At 41.4% G+C, this 15,342-nt stretch overlaps 1 protein-coding gene across 1 annotated transcript; it reads right to left on the reverse strand.

Moving 5' to 3' along the window:
• Window positions 1-7,239: 7,239 nt before the first annotated feature.
• LOC100534558 (transglutaminase) lies at window positions 7,240-13,467 on the reverse strand. The gene is given in 15 exon segments (NM_001279479.1): window positions 7,240-7,423; window positions 7,881-8,017; window positions 8,683-8,843; window positions 8,953-9,082; window positions 9,160-9,305; window positions 9,513-9,612; window positions 9,735-9,877; window positions 10,012-10,115; window positions 10,209-10,350; window positions 10,532-10,709; window positions 10,871-10,999; window positions 11,626-11,744; window positions 12,039-12,269; window positions 12,808-12,978; window positions 13,452-13,467. Coding segments are annotated over 15 exon segments (2,091 nt in total).
• Between the last annotated feature and the right edge of the window lie 1,875 nt (window positions 13,468-15,342).

Here is a 15,342-nt window from a genome sequence, read left to right on the forward strand (position 1 = left end):
GGGATTGAAATTTTCAGTGGACACTGTAATTGTAAAATCAGCCTCAGGACATACAAATGTACAGCCGCTTACCGTTCCACTGATACTGGAGGAAAGGAAAAGTGGTAGAAAATGCAAAAATCAGTGCATCTATGACCCATCCTGCCCAGTTAATTTGTTAGGCAGAGATAGTTTAGAAAAACTAAAATAGGAGTAGTACCTGGTGAGAATGGCATGCACGCAGAGTTAATGCTGTGTGAGGAGGAATCAACAAGCCAATCTCCTTTTTACTGCAAAGGGAATGGTGAGCCCCATTACTACTGGACTTTAGATCTGCCACCATTAGAACCCTTGCAGCGATTAGCAGAAAAATATTTGCCACCAGACTCTCAACAACTAGCGTGCACAGACTATCATAACACTTTGAGATTTAAACAAAGCCCAGGTCCTGATCCTCCATATGACAAAGAAGTGCACAGACTAGGCCCACAAAGATTAACTTTACAACACCTGTATGTAACTAAAAGCGGCAATGCCGTATGCTCTGTAATACAGAACGATAAAACACAAGAGTTAAGCCGAATGGCAAAACCACACGTCTCAGTAGCACGAAACAATGTCACTGATTGGAAACATTTGGGCCATGTACTAACTCAAGTAGAGAGAGATAGATATGAAAAAACTGAGGACACACATGAAGGTTGGTTGCAAGGTCGTAGAACAGGATGTATGAGATACACATTAGGTTGGGTAGTGACAACTAAACCTGCAACACACCTTATTGATTGTGCAGACTCTCATTTATTAAGCTCCAGCATTGAATGATATGCGGTGACAGTGGAGACATACCCTGAGCTGAAACAGCTGCCTGAAACATTATGGTCCACAAGTCAAACAGATGTAGGCCTGATTAAAACAGCAGATCAAGTACGAGTGAAAACAACAACCATGTACAGGCCTTTGAAACCTCAGTACCCTCTTACTTCAGAAGCTAAGGAAGGCATCACACCAGTAATAACAGACATGCTAAAAGCAGGGATTTTAATAAAAACAACGAGTTCAACATGCAACACTCCAATATTTCCTGTCAAGAAAGCAAACACAGGGAAGTATAGACGAGTGCATGATCTCAGAGCTATTAATGAGATAACGGAACAGATACCGCCTGTTGTAGCTAATCCCCACACAATTTTGAATCAGATTACTCCCAAAGAACAATGGTTCTCAGTGATAGATCTATCAAATGCATTCTTTTCTGTGCCTCTACACCCAGATTCACAACACTTATTTGGATTTACATTTAATGGACAAAAATACACGTACACACGTCTACCTCAAGGGTTTCAGAACAGCCCCACTTTGTATGCTGAAGCTCTACGAAAATCAATGTCATCATGTAAACTGCCAGCTCCAGGCCAATATTTGTTGTATGTAGACGATATTCTAATCACCGGAGACACAGAACAGAGTTGCAAAACAAATACATTGACAGTATTACATCATTTAGCCGAGCAAGGTCACAAGGTTTCTCAACATAAGCTGCAACTATGGAAAGCAGAAGTAACATACTTAGGGCACACGCTGTCAGGGCAGGGAAAGAAACTACTAGACTCAAGAAAGCTAGCAGTACAAAATGCCCCAAAACCCCAGACAAAACAGCAAATGATGAGTTTTCTAGGACTGTGCAACTTTTGTAGATCATGGATACCTGAGTATGCATTAAAGGTACAGCCTTTACAGAATATTATTTATGGAAAAAATTTAGGGTTAAAAGATAAAGTAACCTGGTCAACAGAAGCATCTATAGCTTTTGAACACTTGAAAACCGTGCTGCAAACTAATATTGTTTTAGCTTTGCCAGATTATGATAAGCTGTTCTATCTACATGTAGATGGAGGAGGAGGTTATATGAAAGCAGTTTTAACACAAACATTCGGTGAAAAACAGCGTCCACTAGCATTCTATTCATCAAAACTGGACTCTGTTGCAGCTGGCCTCCCAACATGTGTACAGGCCTGCACAGCTGCAGCAGAGGCAGTGCAGAAATCAGCTGACATTGTTTTAGGACACACTCTGATAGTTAAGGTACCACATGCAGTAACCTCAATACTGCTACAAGCAAATCTGTCGTACCTTACGCATGCCAGACAACTATCATATGTGGGTATTCTGTTGTCACAATCCCACATAACGATAGAAAAGTCTGGACAGCTGAATCCAAGCACACTTTTAGCTACGCCGAATGATGGTCAACCGCACTGTTGTATGCAGAAGTTAGATGAGGAAACGAAACCACGAGCTGACATTTATAGCACACCACAGCCTGGCTTCCTTGACATTTTTGTAGATGGCTCAGCATCTAAAGATAGTTTTGGTCGGAACTGTATAGGCTATGCCGTGACAACTAGTGACACCATAATAGAAGCAAAACCATTAACTACCTCACACTCAGCACAAAGTGCAGAACTAACAGCTGTGATAAGAGCATGTGAACTACATAAGGAACAGAATATCAACATTCATACTGATAGCCAATATGTCTACTCTGCTGTACATCATTTTGCCAAGATATGGCAGAATAGAGGTATGGTGACGTCAACAGGACGCCCAGTTCAGCACGGAAGTCTACTTAAAAGACTGCTAGAAGTAATAACCTTACCGAGTAAACTAGCTTTGTGCAAATGTGCTGCACATCAGACGGATGTGTCAGACATAACAAAAGGAAACAACTTTGCAGACAAAGCAGCAAAAGCAGCTGCGAACAAAACAGAAAGTGCACTAATAATGGAAACAAACGCACAGATACCAATAGACATACTGAAAAATGAACAAAAAGCAGCTCCATTAAATGAACAAAAGAAATGGTTAAAATGCGGAGCAATTTTACAAGATGACCTAATGATGTGCGACGGAAAACCAATACTACCGAAGTCGTTACATAAAACAGCGGCCCTGGTGACACATGGAGTTACTCATGTGTCAACAGGAGGGATAGTAACTATAGTCACTAAACACTTCTACACTATAAATTTTGAAACTTCAGCAAAAGAATTTGTAAGAACATGCATGACCTGTCAAAGACATAACTCACAAGGGAATTTAAGACCCAGAAGAGGTCATTTCCCTACACCACCTCATCCTTTTCATACAATACACATGGATTTCATTGAACTAAATGAATGTCAAGGCTCAAAATACGCATTAGTGATCATAGATGTACTTTCAAAATGGCCTGAAATCTATCCAGTAAAGAAAGCAGATGCCATTTCAGTTGCTAAATGTCTGTGTAATCACTTCATTCCAACCTATGGCATCCCAACTCTGATAAGATCAGACAATGGGACCCATTTTGTAAATGATGTAATTAAAAAAGTCTCAGAAGCACTAGGATTTAATATCAAAAACCACTGTGCCTATCATCCACAAAGTGCAGGATTAGTAGAAAGAACAAATGGCACAATCAAGCAGAGACTTAGGAAGTGTATGGAAGAAACAGGAAGACCGTGGCCTGAATGTGTAGGCCTGGTAAAAATGTGGATGAGATTAACACAAGGATCTCAGAAGCTCACACCGTTTGAGATCATCCATGGTAGACCATTTCCACTACCTATAACGAGTGAAGCTTTAACTAAATCTTCTAGAGAAACCACATTAGCAGAATGGATGACTAAACTGCTAGAAAACAAAGAAATCGTTCTGAATAATAAACTGCCAGAGGACTTTTCTCCAGTGTCTTGCAGGTTGAAACCAGGTGATTGGATCCTAATCAAGGTGCTCCAGAGGAAAAATTGGAGTTCACCCCGTTGGGAAGGACCATACCAAGTGCTTCTAACCACTCCCACAGCATGTAAGATCGCGGAGCGACCATCCTGGATACATCAAAGCCACTGTAAGAAAGTGAGTGAGAGCATAGACTAATAGACGCCGATTCCCCTACCTTCTGGTGATCCATAAAGTGGAGAAAGGGCCGATTGGGTATACCCCGCCCTTTACTTCTTGCTTGTGGTCTACTCACCAGAGGAGCTAGGTGTATCAGGTCATCATGAAGCTGCTTTTGATCTCATTGACATTGGCAGCCCTGGTCGCAGGATGTCTAATACTGCTCAAGAAGAACGATGGACCTCGCAAGAAAAGAGCCTGGACACATGATAATTCACATCATTATGCTATGACACAGGATAACATCCACCCCTGGATGAACAACGCATGGTATCGATATATACATGACAGCACACCCAGGAAAGATTGCTATGTTTGCTCCCATATGCCCCCAACGACACAATATGCCACCTTGTACGCGAAGGCAATGAACATAACTCAGGCAAAGTGTGCCGCAAGTTATGCCAGCCTTGGGTATCAATACCAGGGAATTGTGATCAACCATGGTGAACCTTTCCAGATAGGATTACGAAATGGCACATGTGACGAATGGTTCTGGGTTGACTTGAAAGTGAAGCACAGGAGTAAGGCTGGATCATTCCCAGTCTTTCTCGAAAACAATGGGAATTTGAACCACACCCTATGCTACCGCCAAGAGAACGGATCCACGCCAATGGGAAACACCACCAACTGCAAAGCAGTACAGACACACGCTCCTGGAGGACCAGTGAAGAGCAGCAACATTTCGAATGGCACCTATTGGGTGCAAGGAATGGCCTGGCTCTGTGGCCAACGAGCCTATTTTATTCTTCCTAAGAATTGGACAGGTCAGTGCGCTCCCATTTTCATATCTGACCACACTTTTAAAATAACCGTAGACGCCACGTCGATAACAAGGAAAAGACGAAGCACCTCAGACCCCAAGCTGCATGATTCCATATGGGGTTCTGATGTCCCAGAGGAATTTAAACTTTGGACTGAAAGACAAAAGGTTGCTCACGCACTTTTCCCATGGGTGGGAGTAGGAAAACATGCTTTAAGAATAGAGACTCTAAATTACCGTTTCGGACTGTTTCTGAATGCTTCCTGCAAAGTCAACAGCGAACAGAACGAAGAAATAGACGCTCTCAGGATAATGGTTATGCAACATCAGGTGGCGCTTGATATTGTGTTAGCAGAAAAGGGAGGTTTATGTGTACTTTTTAATACTACTTGTTGTACGTACATACCTGATAATATACATTCTAGTAACATGACAGATGCTTTAAAAATTTTAAAACAGCTCCAGAACGTGCAGTCAAAGGAATATGTGGATGGAGGCACTGACTGGCTGAGATGGTTATTAAGTGGCTCATGGACTGTTTTGTTATACAAGGGTCTAATAGTCGTAGGAATTTTACTCCTGTTATTTTGTGTATTTTCAACATGCATTCTTCCATGTTTAAGGAAAATGATTACTAAGATGATTTTTACATCATTAACGGCTTACGTTTCAGTATCAATGAATGAACACAATGATGAGGATGATCCCGATGGAGATGATGATTTTGTGTAAAGTGTTGTAATTATTCATAAACTATGGTTCTAATGACGAAGTGATCGAAAATGTGAAAACAAGAGGTCATATTCTGATATGTGTAAAATCATGATTATGTACACTGCTAAATTCGTAAAAACAGGAGGGAATATGTTAAAAGATTTTACTGTTTTATTATACCTTTTTATAAAGTCTATGTTTTACGTCTTTAGCATACATAGTGCTGCAGTGGAAAATAACCACTTTTGTGTAACCGCTTGTGAAACCTGTTTCAACTATTTTTAGAGAAAAACAGGAAACGCCTAAGGAACTTGAAACGAGAAGATTATGCCATATGCATGAGGGCGAAGACGTGCAGTAGAGTTGTCGAAAGGGGAAGCACGCCTTTACCCTTAACAGAGTTATGAAACTATACATTGTGTAAACTATACATTGAGTGTATAAATAAAGAAGGCGGACTACAGTTGGGTGTAAGTCTCACTCAGAGCTCTCACCCATGTACATGTCTTAACAAGCTTGTTGTCTCTTTCCTTACTTACTGAAACAAAATGCTCTTGACAAAAGGCTTTATGGTTTTTCCTATAATACCTGGTGGGCCGGTCTCTAGTCAAAATGCCCGGGCCCATTTTTTGTCCCAGTCCAGCCCTGGTCACAGATGACACATTTGGCGTTTTTTTGCTGGTTTGTCGGTAGCAGCTCCTGAAACGCAAGTCTGCCACACATCTGTTCGACCAACGCCAGTTAATCTGGAACACCGGTCCCCCAGGTCAGCAGACCAGCTCCTCCTGAGTGTGCCCAGGACTAATCATAAGCTCAGAGGGGATCGGGTGTTTGCTGTGGCAGCACCAAAATTGTGGAATGAGTTGCCTTTACATGTTAGACAGGCACCTTCCTTATCTGTTTTTAAATCACGTCTTAAAACATATTTATTTACCTTGGCTTTCAGCACGGCAGGACTTGTTGATGTCTCTTAATATGTTTCTTACTAATTATATTATTTTTAATTTTAAGATATTCTATATGTAATTTAAACTGTTTTCTCTTTGTTTTATATTTGTAGCACTTTGGTCAACATTGTTGGATGTAAAGTGCGTTATAAATAAATAAAAAAAATAATCTGCTGCTGATTCTATAAATTTAGATATAACTACTCTAAACTTTATCTTTACATTTTTAATCATCTTTTATATTAAGAGTGTGAGCTCCTCTTTATTTTCTTTTTTCCTTTGATATTTTACATTTAAAATAATCCATCATTTTTTAAAGTTTTAAAAATGATGGATTATGTCAAATATTTGAAATGGTCTTGATTTACAAAATGTGCTATAAACGTATAGACAGGTTCAACTGTTATAAGGGAAAGTAATGAAAAACTAATGAAAGTAACCAGGAGAAAAAACTTCTGTATATGTTTTTATATATTGGCTAAAACACAAATATTATAAAAGTGCATTCATTTGAACTTTGTGATTACAAACAGTGAAAAACAAACACAAAAAATACAAACAAAAACAGAATTTCTTTAATTAGAAACCGTTTTCACCTCTAAACTGTCGGCCAGGTGCCAAAATTCAGCAGAAAAACCAAACAACAAAAGTCAAAGGTAAGAAATGAGACGCTAACGCAGTGAAACCGAAACAAAATGCAAAATATAATAATGCAAAGTCAGAAATGTTCATACCTGACACATAGTGGCTTCAAACTAATGCTTTATCATGATGTATTTGTGGACATTCACAGGCTGATGTATGTGGAACATGTTTTATTGCACATACATGCTGATTGCTCGATTGCTCATCCGCTCACAGGACACGTCACATTGTCTCAGATTATTTAAAGGTTACTTAATAACATTCAGTAATTTCAGGGAAGATATTTCTGTACTTCTTGCGGACGACCACAGTGGTGACTCCCTTTACATCTTTCAGTCGGTCAGAGTCAAAGTCCACCAGCAGCTTCCTCACCCCAGTCCTCATGGGTGAGAAGGACACCACAATGGATACCGTCTGTCCTGGAGAAATGTCCCCACTGGAAAAGAAGATGCATGTGTTCTTCTTTATTTTGTTTTTTACTGACTGCTGTATTTGTGCCTCAGTGCCACATTAAAGTCATCAGGAATAACCTACAAGGGCAGTTTATTAGAATCAAGCTACTGGTTCACACATGGAAAAATCCCTGTTCAAGGACTGGACTGGCCTTTGGCCCAACTCTGTCCAGCCCCAGAAAAACCGTATTATCCTGAGGAATCCAAATGACCACAGCGAGACCCTACTGCGCTAGGCAGATTGTAAAACACTGATACTTTTAAGTGATTGAGAGGGCTTCTATAAGTATATACTTGTAGTCTCTAGATAAAAATGCCCACCCACGCACTCATTTCTTCCACATTTTCCCAATGTTGGACCCATGCCTCATTCTTTATACACGCTGCAAGCTTTGCTTTGTGGTCTAAACTTTTGTTCTAAACAGCAGACCCATTACTTACCTAACATGGATCTTAGTGGAAGAGAGTAGGCCTGCACCCTCCAGAGTGAACACACCTCCTTTCAGTGGAACTGGTAACGGATTGGTGAAGGAGATGGAAGCTTTTACTTGTTCACAAACAAAAGCCTTCCCAGGAACCTGGAGAAAGAGGAGACCGCTCTGTGTTCTAGAACGTCTACAAAGTATCACCAAACACAAATAACACAGGATGTCATGTTGTTTGGTTACATTATTTGAAATGTGTCTAAATTCAACCAAATTTCTTTCTTTGTGAAGATAGCCGAGTCTTCCTGCTTACATTTCTTCTTCTTTAGGCACTAAAGAAACATCACCAGCAAAAACATCTGTGTGTCCCACCAGGTTATTATAGTCCAGTCTAAGTAAACGTCAAACTAAAACCAGATGTGAAAAAAAAAAAATAATAATTAAATAAAATAGAAACAAAAATAAAAAAATACACTCTTGAAAAACTTAGTGAAATGATTTTGTGGACTTGAGGTCGTTTTAGTATTTGTCACTTTGGTTAAAATGGACGTGTTACTGAAACTGACTGTCTACAAGGCTGTGAGTCACAAAGCGTTTTCATTGGAATACTGATTTTCCAGAATCGTCCTCTGACGTGTCCCCTCCACACAATAATAACTGAAAAGACTGAAACTAGTAAAAACTAAAGTGAAAGATTTTCAAACAATAAAATCTAAACTGGAACAAATAAACCAGCTCTGACTTAAAAACCAAAAGTTAAAACTAGTTAGAAAATATAAAACTATAATAACCCAGGTGACCCCTACAGGTGTTCCCACCTGTATGAAGACTTCAGGTCTGCTGAGTGGGATGTCAGTCACAGTCAGGAGGGGCTCGTTCTCGCCTGGAGCCTCTACAAATGCTTTCACCCTGATCAGATGATCGTCTGAGACACACTGGGCATAGTCATCGTAGCGCAGACGCAGCACTTCCTGCTGAGCTGATAACACACAAACACACAGCATCAAACAGCATCCAGCTCTTACACAATTACAAGAACAGCTGAGATGTTACTTTGTAACATGTCAAAGCTCATCTAGGCTGCTGACCTTTGTGAGCAGGCACCATCACAGTGGTGGTCTGCCTCTGGCAGTTCCCCCGATGAAGAGAGCTGTAAGTAACAGCCATAGCCAGCATGGTCAGCTGAACATGAGCATCCTGGTCTCCTTCATTCTTCACCTACTGACAGAATGACTGTGTCATGAATTCAGGTTTAATTCATCCACTCATTTAGCTGCAGTGTGAATAGTCCATACCTCAATAATCACATCAAAGTCTGTCCCAAACACAGGCTTGGCATGCTTGATGGACAGCTGCAGTCGTCCTGGTTCTGAGCTCTCACTGGGGACATCTGTCACCCGACGCCCCGCCTTCTCGTACACTTCTCTCTCCTTCTTGGATCCTGTGGAGAAGAGGTTGCGCCATGAGCACATAATATGCCACAGTGCTACAGCTTCAGAGCATCCATCAGTTATATGATCTTCCTGTGGTGTTATGTTTTTTTACATTTTAAGGTGAATCAATAGCAACGTGATATTTTGCAATCAGAATATTAAAGCTCTAATAGCATTGTTACGTGTGACATACTGACATCTGCTTTCCAACTAACCTTCAGGATATTTGTAGTGCAGAGTGACATCATCTCTGAAGTCCCCATAAACACTTTTGGTGCTGATGTTCCTACCCACAGTGGCATGGTCCACTCTGATCTGTAATAATCACAGGCACAGCGGCCATCGGAATAAAGTTTGTTTCTGTCTGTTTATCTGGGTGAAAACACAAGAGACAGATGCTTGTAAAGTGGGTAAATGATCAAACTGGTAACACGTACTTTTCTCCGTTGGCCATTTCTCTGAACGATCCAGTGGATGATGTCAGCGTTCACCTCTGCAAACACAAACGGAGCATCGTACTTCACTCCCAGATTTCCCTCCTTGATGGCTGTCACAGGGCACGGACCACAGCGGAAAACCCCTGAAGCACAAAGGAGGAGGCGTTTACAGTGATGATGTGCAGCATGTACATGTTTTAGCCTTCGGGATCACATGGCTTGCCAGTTAAGTACGAATAAGGAGATGTTCATTTAAAAGCCAAAAAGAGAACAGTACCATTGCTGAGTTCTTGAGGGGTGGGATCTAAAACCTGCCAGCCATCATTTCCTTTGGGGAGATCATCTCTCCTCATCCAAGACTCCACCCAGCAGTGGAAATTCCTAAAACCACAAGGATGGAAAACATATCACCTTCCTTTAGATAATGCCATATTTATGTATTTTTCCTGATTGTAGGAGTTCCTGTGATCCTACCAGCTGCTGTCTCTCCCTCCTCTGCTCTCCAATGGTTGCAGGTTTTCATCCAACAGGAAGTCTATAGAGAGGTTTCCATCGACATCATGAGCTGAGGAGAAGTTGGTGATGAGGCGTGTTGGGATTCCCAGACAGCGCAGCACTGTGAAAAGATCACACGCCTCCAACTGAGACAAATGATTCGTTTCTACATCCGATGTTGTGAATGTGTTTGTGCTGAAGATTTGGAACAATGGAAACAGTTTAAATGACAACTGCTACAGAAGGGATGTTTGTTAAAGGAATGATTCAGCGATCCTTGAATGCAGGGAAGTCTGTGTTACCTGTACATGCAACAGCAGCAAACACCCAGCACTGGCCATATTTCACTGCTCTGACCCCAGCTTTGCTCCACTGACGGAGGATCGGTACGCTGCCGGTCCACTGGTACGGTGCAACTCCATCAGAGTACGGCTCAGTCCAGCGCCCAGTCAGCACTCCTCTGTCATCATTAGAGTTCACCTGCAGGAGTTCACCTATCAGACTCAGGATCTCCACTGTGGCATTCATGGGCTGCAGATCAGGTTCATCATGCGCTAACATAAACTAAACCAAATGTTTTTCCTTGCACTGTTTTCAAGCCGTTAACATTATTTTCAGTGGAAGCCGGAAATGGTTCTCACCATTGCAGCGATGATCCTGCTGACATAGACGGGGTCAAATCTCTGCTCAATGTCCATCTGTGAGTTTCGCAGAGCATCGTTGGAGTTATTCAGGACTTCAAAACAGATGTCCATCACATAGTCCTCAAACTGCAGGAGAAGGAGAACACCAGTGAGAGAGACCATAGAAGAGTGCCCAAAAACAGAAAAGGCTTTTCAGGAGAGATTTCCTAAAGAACATTTTTCTAAATACGAAATGTTTCCCATTGGCTGCCCAGTGTGTGCAGTAGGGGAAATAATTATTGGATTCCCTGCTGATGACTTTTGATCCTCAAGAAAAATAGAACTTGGTGAAGAAACTCTCTCTGACAACCACACGTGTCAGGGGGCATTTTGGTCCACCCCTCCTAACAGAAGCACTCCTTTAGGTTCATTGGCTGCTCCTTGGCAACTCGAAGCTTCAGCTCCCTCCACAGTTTAGTATTATTATTTCCCCCACTGTATGTGTGCATCTGTTACACCCACAGTCTGCCTGTTAGTCATCCTCTCTGCCCTCCCAGCTAGCTGTGAATGGGTGAGCCTTTGTTTGTGTGGTCTGGTTACATTCTGACACATCTCATCCAGATCTTTCCTCCAGCCAACTGACAGATTTTCTGATCCAGCCAAAGCCTGAGAGTCTCTGCCACACTGCTGTGACAGTTCACACCAGCCCCCACTGGGCTGACAGACACAGATGTATTCAGCCCAGTCACACTTTAAATGTTTGTGTGTGTTACCTGTCCATAATTCCAGTGAGTGCTTTTGATGTATTCCCAGGTCCCCATGTAGATTATTCCGTCTTCGTTCATGATGTACTCCTGAAGCTGCGTCTCGTCGGGCAGGTACACCACATCATCTGGTAAACGCATAAAGACCACGACAGTGTTGCAGCGTTTGGATGATGCTGTCACATATTTTTAGACTGGCATTGTTCAGCTGTTTCATAAACGCAATACACAAACTTGAGCTGCTACGTGTGTCTCTGATCCTTTGTTTACTGTTTTGCTTTCAGTTCATATGTCCTCGTACTATCATGATCTCTAAAAGTCTAAATAATTAGCTGAAAAATAAAAATGGCCAAAGCTGCATAAGAAAGAGCAAAATCTGCATTGTGTGAAGAAATCAGAGACACAGAGAGCACACACTTTACCTTTGCACCAGGGGTTATAGAGCAGGTGGAAACTCATTTTGTCCTTTTTCTCTAAAATGCGTCCGTCCGGTGACATCAGCAGCACAGCCAGACTGTACCGGCCAATTATAGCATCAGCTGGACTGTGCAGAGTCAGCAGCATTTCATCTTGTGCTCCCTGCTGGTTAAACCACCACTTGTCCCCAGCTCCACGCTCCTTCTGAACCTTGATCTCCACCTCGTCTCTCTTACCTGATGAAACAATCAAAGCTTTCTGGGTCAGAAACAACAGCACATATGGAACAGGTGTTCAGCTTTATACAGTAAGTGATGCGTGAAATGTGATCTGTTTTAATGATCAGAAAGTGTTGGGGATCAGTAGACTCATGTGTAGACCCAGTTTTGCTACATGTTAAACTTTCATTTAAGTTAAAATTAGAGTCTATTGTACGCACAGTATTTACTAACAATCAGTGTTTGTATCTGATTTCTGCTTTTACAAAGATACAAACAAGCTGTGTGTAATTGTATAAATATACAGTAAAACCAATATTATAACTTGTTATATAATTCATAAGTCAATTTGAAGTTGCAATTGATATTGAGATAGAGCATAAAAAAGTACGTATGTGCTGATACTGAATTATTAATGACTTACAGTTCTTATAAGGCCTCTGACTGAGTAAAGAAATCTTCCAAAACAACATGCTTTCTTTGCAATGTTCCCCCAGAAGACTCGAGTTTAATCTTTTCTATCTTCACAGCTCCTTCCTGGTCAGACTGTACTCACCGAGGTGCAGGACCAGATCCAAGTGGTGTCTGGGGCGCAAAGAGCCATTACACTGCAGAGTGATGGAGAAGGGCTGACCCCTACGGACAATCAAACGCTTTTGATCGATCTCCCTGGTGTGGTGTGCCGAGTTGTTCTCGCGACTTCTCAGATCCACATCACTAATCAAACCTAAGACGAACAAGAGAAAGTTCAGACATCGGTCATGCACTAATATCTGGCTTTTAGAGGTGTCTGTCATATCGCTAAATAACACATTTACACAGACTTGGGAGTTTCAGCTTTCAAATTTTTAAGTTGCGACATTACTAAGAGTCAAGTCCATGATCATAGTCAAGATGTACGTCGGCTGTGTTGTTACGCCTATCGATTTCCCCAACTGTCGATTTTTCTTCGCTTTAAATCCGATTATTAACAAAGTATTAACGTTGCTTAAACTGCAAAATTACACGTATTTGTTCTTAATGCATCACTGCCTTCCTTCCTGTCCTAGTTTTGCTCAAAAGCTGTCAAAGCATTCGGTAGGGAGCCAGGACGAGTCCTGTAGCACCCAAATGCTGATTCACACTTCAGCACATTGCTCACACACATTAAAATCTCAAACTAATTTTGTAATGTGCAGTCAGCAGCAGATGTTCACTTGCCTTTGTGGTTGGCCATCGTAAATATCTGCTCCAAATGTCTTCACGCTGTGTCAGATTCGTGCTCGATATCCACCAGGCTCATGTATTTATACTCCAGAGAGGCCTTCCCACCTATCTGACACACACTCACCCCCCAAACACTCGGTCATGCTGCTTATCCTCCCTCTTTGACCTCTCACATACCAAAAATTACACTCCTTTGTGGGAGTAGGCATAAGTGAAAGCTTCAGAGGCTGTTTATTATCTCTCTTGAGGCAATGCTCCCTTTGAGTCGTTATTGTCATTGTAACAAGTAGCATGAAATCAAGAGCACTCCCTGTGGAGTCAAGAGAAAAAGAATAATATAAAAATTGAGATCGAACACAGTCATTCAGTCTAATAAATAAAACCTTATATTGTTGCTTTATATGAAGACTGGTGGATTTGTCCAAGCATCACAGAGGTTAGGAAGTAAAATGTTGAGTGTAGTGCAATACGACACTGAGCACGACATCAGGGCTATTGTAACCTAAACATGCGATAACGATGTACGCATGTTTAAGTTGCACGCTGGTTCTGACTGCTTCAAACTTTATTCAGCACATTTATAAAGAAAAAACGAGTCATGTTGACCAAAGTGCTGAACAAACACAACAGAAACGAAACCCATCAAATACCAATCAGGACCGAATTATAACACCATGCAAAGAAACCAGAAGCCAAAGCAGATTAGAAAGTTATCTGGTGCTAAACAAAGATCATGAAATGACTAAATATATTGAAGCTGTCAGAGACAGAAGGCAGACACAGGTCTTCACCAAATATAGGCCCAGTGACCACAAAGTGACAACAGAACAAAGAAGGTCAGGATCACGTGCCCACTGGTCTGGGTACACTTCTTCAAAAAGATGTCAAATGGTGCTCTCGTACAGCTAAACTTGTGAGCTTGTAAGCTGTTGTATGCGACTGGTCCTGTGCTTTATCTTAAAGTTTCTTACTCTGTCATCTGAAGTTGAGCTGAAGCAGGAAGGAAGGTGAAAGTTGGGTCAGAGAGTCACAAACTTGAGGTCAGTTTCCCATTCTTGAATTACTAAATACAACTTTAGTCATCTAGCTAATGTCCACACCCGAGATTATTCAGTAGCAGAGTGTCTGTGACTCTGAACAGTCATACAATTATCTCTATTTTCACTCTCCAGTGATTTAACCCATACACCAGATTTCAGCACCTCTGCAACACCGAAACGGTCGGACTGCTGAATTTTAATGTTCAAGTAGAGAAAGCTGAAAACAGTTTTAAGCTTCATGCTGCTGTCCTAAAAAAGAGGAAACCACTATTTATAGTCATTCTAACATATTTTAACTACATGAGACCTTTTGCCTTATTAGGATTTAGTTTAGTGACTTAAGTACACTGAGTCAAGAAGTAGATAGTTGTGATAAGCTCCCTGAATTAGATAAGCAAATAACACTATGTAAGGATGGAGTCATGGGATAAGGGAGGGATTCATGTAGGAATAACCACAAAGAGTAGTGAGGACTAAATGTAGAGTTTAAAGTTATAATATCTGATGCTTTTGGACAAACTGTAAACAGACTGGCATGATATAAGGTTATGGCAAAGGTGAGAAAATAACTCATGCACATCTGTACACATATGAATCCAATGTTATCGCTGATGCTAAATCTTCCGGTGTTCTTTGGGTGGTCAGTAAGTTGTAATTGGTGTGGGCTGCTGGATGACCTCTCTGAGAGGGAACATGTGTGCTTTAAGCTGCTGATCTACACTAGAAAGAGACAGCATCACTCTGATGAGGACTGATTCAGAAGCACTTATGTTGTGCAACATGTTTGTAAAGCCAGATAGTCAGATTTCTCTTTTAGAGCCGTATGAGAGCTGGCTCTTTTCCTG

This window comes from Oreochromis niloticus, linkage group LG7 (genome assembly GCF_001858045.2).
Source record: "Oreochromis niloticus isolate F11D_XX linkage group LG7, O_niloticus_UMD_NMBU, whole genome shotgun sequence".
Taxonomy (NCBI): Eukaryota; Metazoa; Chordata; class Actinopteri; order Cichliformes; family Cichlidae; genus Oreochromis; species Oreochromis niloticus.